This window comes from Lampetra fluviatilis, chromosome 63 (genome assembly GCF_964198595.1).
Source record: "Lampetra fluviatilis chromosome 63, kcLamFluv1.1, whole genome shotgun sequence".
In the NCBI taxonomy this organism is placed as follows: Eukaryota; Metazoa; Chordata; class Hyperoartia; order Petromyzontiformes; family Petromyzontidae; genus Lampetra; species Lampetra fluviatilis.
Genome location: NC_136337.1, coordinates 6,714,352 through 6,730,367, shown reverse-complemented (window position 1 = coordinate 6,730,367; position 16,016 = coordinate 6,714,352). Strand labels below are relative to the sequence as shown.

The following is a 16,016-nucleotide window of genomic DNA, read 5'->3' as shown; positions in this document are numbered from 1 at the left end:
TAACTCTGTACTACTGAAGTATTGGAAATGACGGCAGGAAACTCCTTGACGGGTAACACACTTCTTTTATTAAATCTTCGCTTATCTCGATACAACGTGTAGTCTCTATTCTTCCGCGTACGGTCACCAGACACCGGTACAACTCGTAACCTCTGTTCTTCTTATAACACACCGTACTGAACTCGTGTAGACTCCAAGCCTCTGGCTACACACGCCTCACTCGTCTCGTGTAGACTCTTCTCGTGTAGACCCTATGCCTCTGGCTACACACACATCACTCGTCTCGTGTAGACTCTTCTTGTGTAGACTCGTCTCGTGTAGACCCTATGCCTCTGGCTACACCCATATCACTCGTCTTGTGTAGACTCGTCTCGTGTAGACCCTACGCCTCTGGCTACACCCATATCACTCGTCTCGTGTAGACTCTAGGCTCCGGCTACACACTCGGCATGCTGACACTGCATGCTCACACTACCCCCGCCTCTGGGTTACACAGAGTCCCGGTCCTCGCAGGACAGCGGGACTAGGTACCGCAGGGCCCTGGCTCTTCTTCCCGTCTTCAGTCTTCGCTGGTTACACTCTCCCCGTGCGCCTGTGCGCATCCCCTTATATAGCCGTTCCTCCCGGGAGACGGAGCGGATGCGGACCTCGATGCGAGCATCGCTCCTTAGTGAACCAATCACAACGCGCTATCTCTACGATCCTTTTCCCCCAACGCGTGTTTCCACTCACCAACCAATCACGCCGCGCTGCCACTCGATCACTCCCACACCAGCACGTCACCGGCACCCAGCCAATCAACACCACACAACCCACGATCCCGCGCTGACCCCTGATCCCTCACCGTCAGCGCGCGTCACCACACACACAACCAATCACAACGCGCTGGCACCTGATCGCTACCCCAGCGCGTATCACCACTACACTACAACAAACAAACATGGCTAAACCACTTTCGATTTAAAGCTTTCGTGACTGCAGGGATTCATCTTCTTGGTTCTTTCGGTAAAGTCACGTAGAAGGGAAATAATAAAATAAATAAAAATATAAAACATAATAAAATCATTCTCACGACAGACGCTGTCTTTCCGACAGACCTGTTCTCCACCTGAGGACGGCTGCTTGCGTTGTGGCCGAAACGTCGTGGGAATTATTTATTACGTTTAATTTTTTTTATTTTATTATTTCCTTTCTACGTGACTTTACCGAAAGAACCAAGAAGATGGCTAAACCAATACACTTTTCGAAATCACCAAAATAAAGCCGTGAAACCACGTGGTGGGGGGTAGCGTCTCGAGTGGTCCCTGCCGTGTCTGTGTGCGGCCACGCTCGCTCGCATCGACGGGGGCCTCGGACGAGGTGTCCAGTAAAACATCCCAACGTTGGGGTCACGTTGGGGTCACGGTGGGCCAGCATCCTAAACGTTGGAGCAACGTTGGGATAACATTGGGCTAGCATCGCAACGTTGGACCGACGTTGGGGTAACATTGGGGTAACGTTGGGGTAACGTTGGGGTAACATTGGGCCAACATCCCAACGTTGACCGAACGTTGGACCAAGCGAGTGGTCGGGTGAGTTTAGAAGCAGCAGATGTCACAGAACAACTTCTGTTAGACGCCTTCGAGGCACACGTGTCATCGTTGATGAATCCACACGCCCGGGGCGCTACAATTTAACACGCGCGCTGATGCCGGCGAATGGCATCTCTCTCTCTCGAGAGAGAGAGACGTTCATACTCTTAGGTTTTTTCGGTAAAGTCACGTAGGTAAAAAATAAAATTAATAAAAGTAATAATAGAAATAAAATAACAAAAATATAATAATAAATAAAAGTAATAATAGGAATAAAATAATATAATAAAAGATAAAAAATTTTTTATTTCTATTATTTTTTAAATTTTAATTTTATTTTTAACCCACGTGACTTTACCGAAAAAAACCTAAGAGTATGAATCCTTGCAGTCACGAAAGCTTCAAATCTAGAAGAGATGTTAATAATTATCAGAGGCAGAATTTATCGGAAGATTAAATTGACAAATCGAATTGAGCGTGAGATGCCCTTTCGGCCAGAGAGGCAGATGGGGGGGGGGGCGTTGTCATGAGACCAGGCATTCTGTCTGCAAACTGGGCCTTTGCCTGTAAACCAGGGCTTCTGTCTGCACACCCGGGGGCTTCTGTCTGCAGACTTGTGGCTTCTGTCTGTACACCCGGGGCTTCTGTTTGCAGACTTGTGGCTTCTTGGCTGTGGACCAGGCCTTCTGTTTGCAGACTTGTGGCTTCTTGGATGTGGACCAGGGCTTCTGTCTGCAGACTTGTGGCTTCTTGGCTGTGGACCAGGCATTCTGTCTGCAGACTTGTGGTTTCTTGGCTGTGGACCAGGCCTTCTGTCTGCAGACTCGTGGCTTCTTGGCTGTGGACCAGGGCTTATTGGCTGTGGACCAGGCCTTCTGCCTGTAAACCAGGGCTTCTGTCTGTACACCCGGGGCTTCTGTCTGCAGACTTGTGGCTTCTTGGCTGTGGACCAGGCCTTCTGTCTGCAGACTTGGGACTCTGGCTCTCAAAACATAAACTTGTATTCCGTAAACTGGGGCTTCTGTTTTTTACACCCCCCCTACCCCGAATCCTCTAGAACGACCGATATGTAATCCACGCAGAAACGATCAAGGATTCATAATATTCACGTGTTTAAGCAAACAGAGAAGTCCACAGCCGGGCTATCGAACTCATTTGAATACCAATGTAGACACATTATTACGGAGGCTTCAACCCCCCCCCCCCCCGTTTAGCTATAAGTCCATTGTCAGTAGCCCCCCCCCCATACGCGTTTGGGTGACCCCCCCACTCCCCCCTCCATGCGTACGGACTCAATGGATGGCCCCCTACTGGATGCACTGTATGTTGAACTTCTGCTGCACCGTACGTAGCCAACCATGCTGAGGGGCACCACAAAGACAAAGATCCCCCGTGTAGCCTTCACAGACTGCAGGGGCAAGTGTTGTTAGCGAGCACCTACGAAGGCCGGCACGGCACACGAGGGGGTGGGTGGCCAGCACCACGCCCGGCCGCCTTTGTCTTCCCCAGTGACGATGTTTACTACACACCGCACCGGGTACTCATTTGAGGCTGAGTCGACCTACGGGAGGTACAGGACCGGTTCAGATAATCGTCATCGGTGTTGGTCGTGAGCGGGAATTGAACTCGGGATGACAGGTTCGTAGCGCAGCGTAGCGCTACACCACTTCACACACACAACACACGCACCACATACACACGCACCACATACACACGCACCACATACACACGCACCACACACACACGCACCACACACACACGCACCACACACACACGCACCACACACACACGCACCACACACACACGCACCACACACACACGCACCACACACACACGCACCACATACACACGCACCACATACACACGCACCACATACACACGCACCACATACACACGCACAACAAACACACGCACCACATACACACGCACCACATACACACGCACAACAAACACACGCACCACATACACACGCACCACAAACACACGCACCACATACACACGCACAACAAACAACACACACAACACACGCACCACATACACACGCACCACATACACACGCACCACATACACACGCACCACATACACACGCACCACAAACACACGCACCACATACACACGCACCACATACACACGCACCACATACACACGCACCACATACACACGCACAACAAACACACGCACCACAAACACACGCACCACAAACACACGCACCACATACACACGCACCACATACACACGCACCACATACACACGCACCACATACACACGCACCACATACACACGCACCACATACACACGCACCACATACACACGCACCACATACACACGCACAACAAACACACGCACCACATACACACGCACCACATACACACGCACAACAAACACACGCACCACATACACACGCACCACATACACACGCACCACATACACACGCACCACATACACACGCACCACAAACACACGCACAACAAACACACGCACCACATACACACGCACCACATACACACGCACCACATACACACGCACAACAAACACACAACAAACAACACACACAACACACACCACACAACACGCACACACTCCTTACACACACAACAACACACACACACAACACACACAACAAACAACACACACAACAAACAACACACACACAACACATACTTCGTACACACAACACACACTCCGTATACACACACCACACACACACTCCGTACACACAACACGCACACAACAAACAACACACACACAACACAGAGACAACACACACACCACATACACATACAATACACACACCACACACACACGCTCAGTACACACAACAAACAACACACACACAACACACACACCACATACACACACAACACACACACCACATACACACACAACACACACACCACATACACACACAACACACACACCACATACACACACAACACACACACACCACATACACACACAATACACACACCACATACACACACAACACACACACCACATACACACACAACACACACACACACCACATACACACACAATACACACGCAACACACACACTCCGTACACACAACTCCTACCCCTCCTCCCCTCGGCACTCCGCAAGTTGGCGGGGTGATGACGTCAGGGGGCGTGTCTGTGCCCAGACCACGTGGTGAGCGAGCGCGCGGGCTGGCTGAGTGAATGAGTTGGTGAGTGAGCTGGTGAGTGAGTTAGTGAGTTGGTGAGTGAGTGAGTTAGTGAGTGAGTGAGTGAGCTGGTGAGTGAGTTGGTGAGTGAGCTAGTGAGTGAGTGAGTTGGCGAGTGAGTTGGTGAGTGAGTGAGTTGGTAAGTGAGTTAGTGAGTAAGTGAGCTGGTGAGTGGGTGAGTGAGTGAGTTGGTGAGCGAGTTGGTGAGCGAGTTGGTGAGCGAGTGAGTGAGCTGGTGAGTGAGCTAGTGAGTGAGTGGGTGAGTTAGTGAGTGAGTTGGTGAGTGAGTTGTTGAGTGAGTGAGCTGGTGCGTGAGTGAGCTGGTGCGTGAGTGAGCTGGTGCGTGAGTGAGCTGGTGAGTGAGCTGGTGAGTGAGCTGGTGAGTGAGTGAGCTGGTGAGCGAGCCGGGTAGCTGAGTGAGTGAGCGAGTGAATTGGTGAGTGAGTGAGTTGGTGAGTGAGTGAGTTGGTGAGTGAGTTGGTGAGCAGTAACGAGTCGTGTTTGCTGCTCCTTCTCAGGCTGGGCACTCATCCCAACATCGTCACCGTCCTCGCCTCCCCCAACTCCCGTCCACATCCTCAGCAGCCGCAAGCAAAAGAGGTGAGAGTGTGAATGAATGGTGAGAGTGGTGAGAGTGTGAATGAGTGAGTGGAGTTGCGAGCGAGTTGCTGCGTTGATGATGCACCCCCCCCCACCATCACCATCACCCCCCACCATCACCCCCCCACCATCACCCCCCCCATCACCCCCCCCCCCACCATCACCCCCCCCCACCATCATCACCCCCACCATCACCACCACCATCACATGGCCCCGCGTGTATCAGCATCGCAATGAATGAATGGGTGGGTTGGGACTCTTCAATGGAGCAAACCGCTCAACGTTAACTTAACAAGGGCTATCGCCCGAAACGTCGCGCGTTGTCATATATTTCATTTTACGTGTTGGGTTTGTGCCGTGGTCGTTCTTGTGTCTAACTGATCATGGGCATTGCTCCAAGCCGCTCTGCTGATGACACACTGAATGCGAAACCGCTACGTGAGATGTTGAAGAATAATCATTCGATTCAACAAAGCCAGACCGTGCCAGCCAAATCAAATCTCGACGTTTCGGAAGCAACACAAGCATCCGTCATCAGGTGGTGACTGCTCCAGCAAAATCACTGTAGCGTGTGAAGAGAGAGATTTAGAGACACGTGCTTATATTGGGTACTGGGGGTGGGGGAGCTTCCGAAACGTCGTGATTTAATTTAGTTTTATTTTATTTTGTTTTCACCCACGTGACTTATTTGCAATCACGAAAACTTCAAATCTAGAACGTGCCAGCCAATTTAAGAGGGGAACGCCGCGTCCCCGAGAGAGAGAGGGGGAGAGGGGGGGGGACGGCCACAGTGGAGACGGAGCGATGATCGGTGAATCCCGCTCGCAGTTGTGGAGTCGAGGAGAGAGAGGCACGCACGACGCCCGGTGCATCGTTACATCGTCGTCGTCGTGGTGATCGTGGCTTGGCTTATTCATCCAGCAGTGGATTTACCGCGACTGCTGATGATGCTGATGCTGCTGAGACTGCTGTTGATGATGATGCTTCTGCAGCTGATGATGACGATGATGCTTCTGCGGCTGATGATGATGATGCTTCTGCAGCTGATGATGATGATGCTTCTGCTCATGATGATGATGATTCTGCTCATGATGATGATTCTGCTCATGATGATGATGATGCTTCTGCAGCTGATGATGATGATGATGCTTCTGCAGCTGATGATGACGATGATGCTTCTGCGGCTGATGATGATGATGCTTCTGCAGCTGATGATGATGATGCTTCTGCTCATGATGATGATGATGCTTCTGCTCATGATGATGATGATGATGCTTCTGCTCATGATGATGCTTCTGCTCATGATGATGATGATGCTTCTGCTCATGATGATGATGATGCTTCTGCGGCTGATGATGATGCGTCTGCGGCTGATGATGATGCTTCTGCGGATGATGATGCTTCTGCTGCTGCTGATGATGCTGATTCTGCTGCTACTGATGATGAGTCTGCTTCTGCAACTGCTGATGATGCTGATTCTGCTGCTGCTGATAATGATTCTGATTCTGCTGCTGATGATGATGATTCTGCTGCTGCTTATGATGATTCTGTTTCTGCAACTGCTGATGATGATGATGAGAGCAGGCCTTTGTTCGTGACCGTGATATTCGAAGGACCCAAATCCATAACGAGAGCGACCATTGGCCACGGTAACCATCGCCATCGACGCGGCGTGGATTCACAGCGAGGCGAATGTGCGTCTCGTGATCTCTGGCTCGCCCCCCTCTCTCTCTCTCGCGGGTAAATATTCGGAGCCAGATCGGAGAGATTGCCGCTGTGTGTCACGAGTTGGAGTCCTGTCGCTGATAACGGAGCAGCAGCAGCAGCAGCAAGCAGTGTGGCAGGATAATCATGTTTGATAACCATGTTTGATCCTGATTTAAAGCTTTCGTGACTGCAGGGATTCATATTTATATTATTTTATTATTTCCCTTCTACGTGACTTTACCGAAAGAACCAAGAATATGTTTGATCCTGTCCCGTTCTAGTTGTGACTTGTGGGGAGTGGATCTTGTAGGGAGACGTTAAAGTTCAGGGTGCTCCGGGAGAGACGCCTTGCCCTGCCGGAACGCACCCCGCGACAAAGAGCTTCGTGGCTCATCGGATTCCAATTCTCCCCGCGCCAAATCAAGATCCCCCATTCGACGGGCGTCCCCATCGGAGCTCCGGTCCAGAGGTCACGGGGAGGTCGCGGCCCGTGACTCCCACGGGGCGAATGAATGTTGTGACCCTCCTGCCGTTCGTCGACATATACACAGTAGATTGTTTACTAGCAATACAACGAGGAGTTACGGGGACGCGCCCCACCAATGGTTTATAGCCCAATCTTGTTACGGAATTAAGTGGCTTGCGACCCATTCCCAAACAAAGACAAAGACCCCCCCGCCCGCCCGGGTAGCCCACGCGGCCCGCCGGGGCAAGTGCCGTTTGCGAGCGGCACACACGAAGGGCGGCACGCAGTGTGGCCACGACCACCCCCCGGCCGCCTTTGTCTCCCCCACCCTCCCACCCCCCCCCCAATGCTGATGTTCACCGCACCGGGTACTCATTTGAGGTCGAGTCGACCCAGGGGAGGCCCGGGACCGGTTCAGATAATTGTCACTGGTGTTGGCTGTGAGCGGGAATCGAACTCGTGTCGCCGGGTTCATAGCGCAGCGTGCTAACCGCTACACACACACGTACACACACACACACGTACACACACACGTACACACACACACGTACACACACACACGTACACACACATGTACACATACACGTACACACACACACACGTACACATACACGTACACACACACACGTACACACACACACACGTACACACACACGTACACACACACACGTACACACACACACGTACACACACATGTACACATACACGTACACACACACACACGTACACATACACGTACACACACACACGTACACACACACACGTACACACACACACGTACACATACACGTACACACACACGTACACACGTACACACACACGCGTACACACACACGTACACACACACGTACACACATACACACGCGTACACGTACACACACGTACACACACACGTACACACACACACGTACACACACACGTACACACACACGTACACACACGTACACACACGTACACACACACGTACACACACACACGTACACACACACGTACACACACACGCGTACACACACACATACACACGCGTACACACATACACACGCGTACACACACACGTACACACATACACACGCGTACACACATACACACGCGTACACACACGTACACACATACACACGCGTACACACACACGTACACACACGTTCACACACACACGTACACACACACGCGCGCGCGGCTCGTGCGGAGCGCATGCGTAGACGCACGCGAACATACGCACGCGCTTCCACACACACTCGCGCACACACACGCGTACACTTGCACGCGCACACACGCAGACGTACACACGCAGACGTACACACGCAGACGTACACACGCAGACGTACACACGCACGCGCTGCCTTGTTCTGTGTCCCAGGCCTTCAGGAGTGTGGTGCTGAGCGACGCGGCATCGGTGAGGCTGAGTTTCTGCGCACGGGCGGACGTCGACGCAAGGAGTTGAGGAGGTGAGGTGTGTGCACGTGTGTGTGGGTGCACGTGTGTGTGTGCGTGCACGTGTGTGTGTGGGTGCACGTGTGTGTGCATGTGCACGTGTGTGTGCATGGGTGCACGTGTGTGCGCGTGTGTGTGTGCACATGTGTGCGCGTGCGTGGGTGCACGTGTGTGTGTGTGTGCACGTGTGTGCGCGTGCGTGGGTGCACTTGTGTGTGTGTGCACGTGTGTGTGGGTGCACGTGTGTGTGCGCGTGGGTGCACGTGTGTGTGTGCACGTGTCTGCGCGTGCGTGCAGCGGTTAGCGCTACGAACCCGGCAGATCCCCGAGTTCGATTCCCGCTCACGGCCACCACCAACACCGCTGACGATGATCTGAACCGGTCCTGGGCCTCCCCCTAGATCGGCTCAGCTTGAAACGAGCACCCGCTGCGTTGCGCAGTGAACATCGCCGCTGGGGAGACACAAAGGCGGTCTGGCGCTTCGCTAGGCCACGCACCCCGTCGGCACTTGCCCCCGCATCCTGGTCGAGGCTACCCGGGGCACCTTTGCTTGTGCGCGCGCGCGAGCAGATGGACACGGTGCTGGTGCTGGGAGGAGGGGCGAGGGAGCACGTCCTGGCCGGGACGCTCGCCCAGTCGCCCCTCGTCAAGAAGGTCATCGTCGCCCCCGGCAACGGGGGCACCGCCACCCACGGCGGCAAGGTCGAGAACTCTGGTGGGTGTGGGCACGGGGGGGGGGGGGCACGGGGGGGGGCACGTGGGCACGGGGGGTACGGGGGGGGGCGGGGGGAACGGGGGGGGGCACGGGGGGCGGCGCGCCTGATGGAGACCACAGTGATGACAGTGACGACGACGATGATGACGATGATGACGACGATGATGACGACGACGATGACGATGATGACGACAATGATGATGATGATGACGACGACGACGATAATGGTGGTGATGGTGACAGTGATGGCATTGACGATGGTGGTGATGGCTGGTGATTGTCGTCACGCTGATACCAATGTGCTCGGCCTGGCGGCTGTGAGCCGGCGCTTTGGGGACATGGTCAGCGAGGGTTGGTGGATCGCGCACGGAGAAGGGGCCGTAGCCCTGCCTCTGCCAGGGGAAGGTGGTACAGCAAGCTCACGTACACACACGTACACGCATGTAACGCACGCACACGTGTATACACACACACACAGACACCTGTAACGGGCACAGACACACACACCGGGAATGCACACATACAAACAAAGACAAAGATCCCCCGTATATCCTTAACATACTGTTTGGGCAAGTGCCACGTGTCGTAGTGCTTGGACCGCCGTGCCGGCCTTCGTAGGTGCCGCTCGCTGACAGCACTTGCCCCAACAGTCTGTTAAGGATATACGGGGGATCTTTGTCTTTGTTTGGATGTGTGCATTCCCGGTGTGTGTGTCTGTGCACGTTACGGGTGCGTGTGTGTACGTGTTTGTTCGTTACAGGTGTGTGTGTGTGCATGCGTTACAGGTGTGCGTGTGTGTATGCGTATACACGTGTGCGTGTGTGTATACAGGTGTGCGTGTGTGTGTGTGCGTGCGTTACGTGCGTGTGCGTGTGTGTACATGTGCGTGCGTTACATGTGTGTGTGTGTGTATACACGTGTGCGTGTGTTACATGTGTGTGTGTATACACGTGTGCGTGCGTTACATGCGTGTGTGTGTGCGTTACATGCGTGTGTGTGTGTGTGCGTGTGTTACATGCATGTTGTGTGTGTGTGCATGTGTTACATGCGTGTTGTTGTGTGCGCGCGTGACAGGCGTGTCGGTGGCCAACCACTCCCTGCTGGTGCAGTACTGCGCCGATCACAACGTCTCCATGGTGGTCGTGGGGCCCGAGGCTCCGCTCGCCGCCGGTGAGTCTTGCTGCAACCCTCGCCAGCTCGGGGCAAAGGCGCAGCCCCGCAAGTGCCGCTGCTGGGGGAAGGAGGCCTCGGCCCCCCCCCCCCCCACCCCCCGCACAAGGGGGGGAGCCGCTGGAACCGATTCGGCGATTGGCCTCGATCGCTCGATCAATTGCTCGCTCGATCGCTCGACTGTTCCCTCAATCGATCGCTCGCTCGATCAATCGATCGCTCGTTCGTTGGACTGTTCCCTCAATCGATCGCTCGCTCGATCAATCGATCGCTCGTTCGCTCGCTCGTTTCCTCAATCGATCGCTCGCTCGATCAATCGATCGCTCGTTCGCTCGACCGTTCCCTCAATCGATCGCTCGCTTGATCAATCAAACGCTCGTTCGCTGGACTGTTCCCTCAATCGCTCGCTCGCTCGATCAATCGATTGCTCGTTCGCTCGCTCGTTCCCTCAATCGATCGCTCGCTCGCTCGATCAATCGATTGCTCGTTCGCTCGCTCGTTCCCTCAATCGATCGCTCGCTCGCTCGATCAATCGATTGCTCGTTCGCTTCGCTCGTTCCCTCAATCGATCGCTCGCTCGCTCGATCAATCGATTGCTCGTTCGCTCGCTCGTTCCCTCAATCGATCGCTCGCTCGCTCGATCAATCGATCGCTCGTTCGCTGGACTGTTCCCTCAATCGCTCGCTCACTCGATCAATCGATCGCTCGTTCGCTCGACTGTTCCCTCAATCGATCGCTCGCCTCGATCAATTGATCGCTCGACTGTTCCCTCAATCGATCGCTTGCTCGCTCGATGAATCGATCGCTCGTTTCGCTCGACTGTTCCCTCAATCGATCGCTTGCTCGCTCGATCAATCGATCGCTCGTTCGCTCGACTGTTCCCTCAATCGATCGCTCGCTCGATCAATCGATCGCTCGTTCGCTGGACTGTTCCCTCAATCGATCGCTCGCTCGATCAATCGATCGCTCGTTCGCTCGACTGTTCCCTCAATCGATCGCTCGCTCGATCAATCGATCGCTCGTTCGCTCGACTGTTCCCTCAATCGATCGCTCGCTCGATCGATCAATCGATCGCTCGTTCGCTCGACTGTTCCCTCAATCGATCGCTCGCTCACTCGATCAATCGATTGCTCGTTCGCTCGACTGTTCCCTCAATCGATCGCTCGCTCGCTCGATCAATCGATCGCTCGTTCGCTGGACTGTTCCCTCAATCGCTCGCTCGCTCGATCAATCGATCGCTCGTTCGCTCGCTCGTTTCCTCAATCGATCGCTCGCTCGATCAATCGATCGCTCGTTCGCTCGACCGTTCCCTCAATCGATCGCTCGCTCGCTTGATCAATCAAACGCTCGTTCGCTGGACTGTTCCCTCAATCGCTCGCTCGCTCGATCAATCGATTGCTCGTTCGCTCGCTCGTTCCCTCAATCGATCGCTCGCTCGCTCGATCAATCGATCGCTCGTTCGCTGGACTGTTCCCTCAATCGCTCGCTCACTCGATCAATCGATCGCTCGTTCGATCGACCGTTCCCTCAATCGATCGCTCGCTCGCTCGATCAATCAATCGCTCGTTCGCTGGACTGTTCCCTCAATCGCTCGCTCGATCAATCGATCGCTCGCTCGCTCGCTCGTTCCCTCAATCGATCGCTCGCTCAATCAATCGATCGCTCGTTCGCTCGCTCGTTTCCTCAATCGATCGCTTGTTCGCTCGATCAATCGCTCGCCGTTGCTTTTGACGCTGTGGATAGTGCTGCTTGTTGCTGGCCACTCGATGTTGGGGGGGTGGGTGGGATGGGCCCTGCGCTCATGTGAGAATCCGCTACCGCCCCCCCCCACTTCTCTCTCTGTATGTCACCCTCCTCCTCCTCCTCCTCCTCCTCGTCGTCGTCGTCGTCGTCGTCATCATCGTCGTCCTCCCACGAGGCGTGAGCGACGACCTGGTGGCCGCCGGGGTCCGTTGTTTCGGGCCCTCGGCCCGCGCCGCTCGCCTCGAGTCGAGCAAGGCCTTCGCCAAGGCCTTCATGGAGCGCCACGGCATCCCCACAGCGCGCTGGGAGGCCTTCACCGAGCCCCGTGCCGCCTGCGCCTACATCAACTCGTATGACGCCACCACAACCACCGCAACCACCGCAACCACCACGACCACTGCAACCACCGCAACCGCCACCACAACCACAACCACCGCCACAATCGGCGCCATCGCAACCACCACAACCATCCCCATCACAACCACAACCGCCACCACATCCACTGCCATCACAAACAATGCCACCACATCCTCCCACATCTACAAGGGCTACCAACACAACAACCACCACAACCGCTGCCTCTAACGCTACCGCTACAATCGCCACCACTACCGCCACAACCACTGGCAACAACCAACAACACAACCGCCACCACTCCGACAGCCACCACAACCCCATTGCCGCCCCCTTCCTCGTCTGGCCACTCTTTCCCAGAATGCATTTCTCCCTCTGGGGGTGCTGCGGTCCTGTCGCTGCTTGCTGCCGTTTCCCACAATGCCACGTTCTCTCTTCTTCGCAGAAGGGATCTGTCCATGTGTCTGTGTGTCTGTCCGTGTGTTCGTGTGGCCGTGTGTCTGTCCGTGTGTTCGTGTGTCAGTCTATCCGTGTGTCAGTCTGTCCGTGTGTCCGCTCGTCTGTGTGTTCGTATGTCCATATTGTTCGTGTGTCAGCGTGTCTCCGTGCGTGTCTCCGTGTCCCCACGCGTGGCTCCGTACGTGTCTCCGTACGGCCGGGCGTGGTGTTGGCCACCCACCCCCTCGTGCGCCGTTCCGGCCTTCATAGGAGCTGCTCGCTAACAGCACTTGCCCCAACAGTGTGTCAAGGCTACACGGGGGATCTTTGTCTTTGTCTCAGCACGGAGCCCGCGCCGCTCGTCGTCAAGGCGAGCGGCCTGGCCGGAGGCAAGGGGGTGGTGGTGGCCAGGGACCGCGAGGAGGCCTGCCGCGTCGTCATGGAGATGATGCAGGTGCCGGTGGCAACCACCTCGGGCGGGCCCCCCCCCCCCCCCCCCTCTCGGGCCCAAATGTCCACGTGACGGTGGTGGTGACGGTGGTGGTGGTGACGGTGGTGGTGGTGGTGGTGATGACGGTGGTGACGGTGGTGGTGGTGATGGTGATGACGGTGGTGACGGTGGTGACGGTGGTGGTGATGACGGTGGTGACGGTGGTGGTGGTGGTGATGACGGTGGTGACGGTGGTGACGGTGGTGGTGGTGGTGGTGACGGTGGTGGTGACGGTGGTGATGGTGATGACGGTGGTGACGGTGGTGGTGGTGGTGGTGACGGTGGTGGTGACGGTGGTGATGGTGATGACGGTGGTGATGGTGATGACGGTGGTGATGGTGATGACGGTGGTGACGGTGGTGGTGGTGATGGTGATGACGGTGGTGACGGTGGTGGTGGTGATGACGGTGGTGACGGTGGTGGTGGTGGTGGTGATGACGGTGGTGACGGTGATGGTGGGGTGATGACGGTGGTGGTGGTGGTGGTGATGACGGTGGTGACGGTGGTGACGGTGGTGGTGATGGTGGTGGTGACGGTGGTGACGGTGGTGACGGTGGTGACGGTGGTGACGGTGGTGGTGACGGTGGTGACGGTGGTGGTGGTGACGGTGGTGACGGTGGTGACGGTGGTAATGGCGATGGTGGTGGTGACGGTGGTGACGGAGGTGGTGGTGATGGTGGTGACGGTGGTGATGGCGATGGTGGTGGTGACGGTGGTGACGGTGGTGATGATGGTGATGGTGGTGGTGATGGTGGTGATGGTGGTGATGATGGTGGTGATGGTGATGATGGTGATGGCGGTGATGATGGTGATGGTGGTGATGATGGTGATGATGGTGATGATGATGGTGATGATGGTGGTGATGGTGGTGGTGGTGGTGGTGTTGGTGGTGATGGTGGTGATGATGATGGTGATGATGATGGTGATGGTGGTGATGATGATGGTGATGGTGCTGTCATTTGTCATTGCCAGGTCGCTTCTGAATAAGTATAACCAGTAAAAACAAAGTTTTTCACTATAAATCCTTTATATGCGTGGCAGCGAACTTAATATGAAGGATTTAAAAATATATTCGCCTGTGGAGGACGCGGGGATCGATCCCGCGACCTTTGGCATGGGAAGCGAGGGCGCTACCAACTGCGCTACTCCGCCACGGCCTGTGGAGGGGTTACGCTCTGGGCTCTTACACTGTGACGTTCAGCCAAAGCCAAGAATGAGTTATATTTGAATATATGTAAAATATAAAAATTTTGCCTAAAAAGTGTAAAATTTTGGGATTTTTTTTCCACAAACATTAATTGTCTGTCACAACGAGTCTGTGTGGAAAATGTCAGCTCGATTGGATCACGGGAGGTGGGTTAAAAAACGACCGAAAGATTTGCACGGTCGTAAGCAAGCAAGCACGCAAGCAAGCACGCAAGCAAGCAAGCATGCGAACTTAATATAAAGGATTTAAAAAGAAGCTCTTTAGCTTGGTTTTTTTTTATTTGTAATTTTGTTAAAGTTGCTTGTTTACCTTTCCTGCACTTTGCACTCCATCCTGTATTTTTGGACTGCTTGTGTGACCCCGTGCCCCTGCCGTGTGTCTGTGGGAAAGAGCTTTGTAGCTCATCGGATTCCCCCAGTCTAGATATTGATTCTGATTATCCCTCCCCCACGCCCCCCCCCCCGCCCCCCCCCCCCGTGGCTGGAGCAGGACCGTGTGCATGGCGACGCGGGCGAGACGGTGCTGGTGGAGGAGGTGCTGGAGGGGGAGGAGATCAGCGTGAGTTGGTGCATTGGGTGTGTGTGTCTGTGTGTGTGTCTGTGTGTGTGTGTGTGTGTCTGTGTGTGTGTGTGTGTCTGTGTGTGTGTCTGTGTGTGTGTGTCTGTGTGTGTGTATGTGTGTGTGTGTGTGTCTGTGTGTGTGTCTGTGTCTGTGTGTGTGTGTGTGTGTGTTTGTGTGTGTGTGTTTGTGTGTGTCTGTGTGTGTGTGTGTGTGTCTGTGTGTGTGTGTGTGTCTGTGTGTGTGTCTGTGTGTGTGTGTCTGTGTGTGTGTGTCTGTGTGTGTGTATGTGTCTGTGTGTGTGTGTGTGTGTCTGTGTGTGTGTGTGTGTCTGTGTGTGTGTCTGTGTGTGTGTGTGTGTGTGTGTCTGTGTGTGTGTGTG

At 54.7% G+C, this 16,016-nt stretch overlaps 1 protein-coding gene across 2 annotated transcripts in view; it reads left to right on the top strand.

Annotated features, from left to right (window-relative positions):
* The first annotated feature begins 4,710 nt into the window (after positions 1–4,710).
* Positions 4,711–16,016, top strand: part of GART (phosphoribosylglycinamide formyltransferase, phosphoribosylglycinamide synthetase, phosphoribosylaminoimidazole synthetase) — a 36,325-nt gene continuing 25,019 nt past the window's right edge. For both annotated transcript variants that reach the window (XM_078881986.1, XM_078881985.1), the window contains exons 1-8: positions 4,711–4,769; positions 5,273–5,354; positions 8,885–8,972; positions 9,530–9,674; positions 10,749–10,844; positions 12,763–12,937; positions 13,722–13,833; positions 15,566–15,634. In XM_078881986.1, the coding sequence (XP_078738112.1) occupies positions 9,530–9,674; positions 10,749–10,844; positions 12,763–12,937; positions 13,722–13,833; positions 15,566–15,634 (597 nt within the window). In that variant the 5' untranslated portion in view covers positions 4,711–4,769; positions 5,273–5,354; positions 8,885–8,972. The remainder of the gene's footprint in view (positions 4,770–5,272; positions 5,355–8,884; positions 8,973–9,529; positions 9,675–10,748; positions 10,845–12,762; positions 12,938–13,721; positions 13,834–15,565; positions 15,635–16,016) is intronic.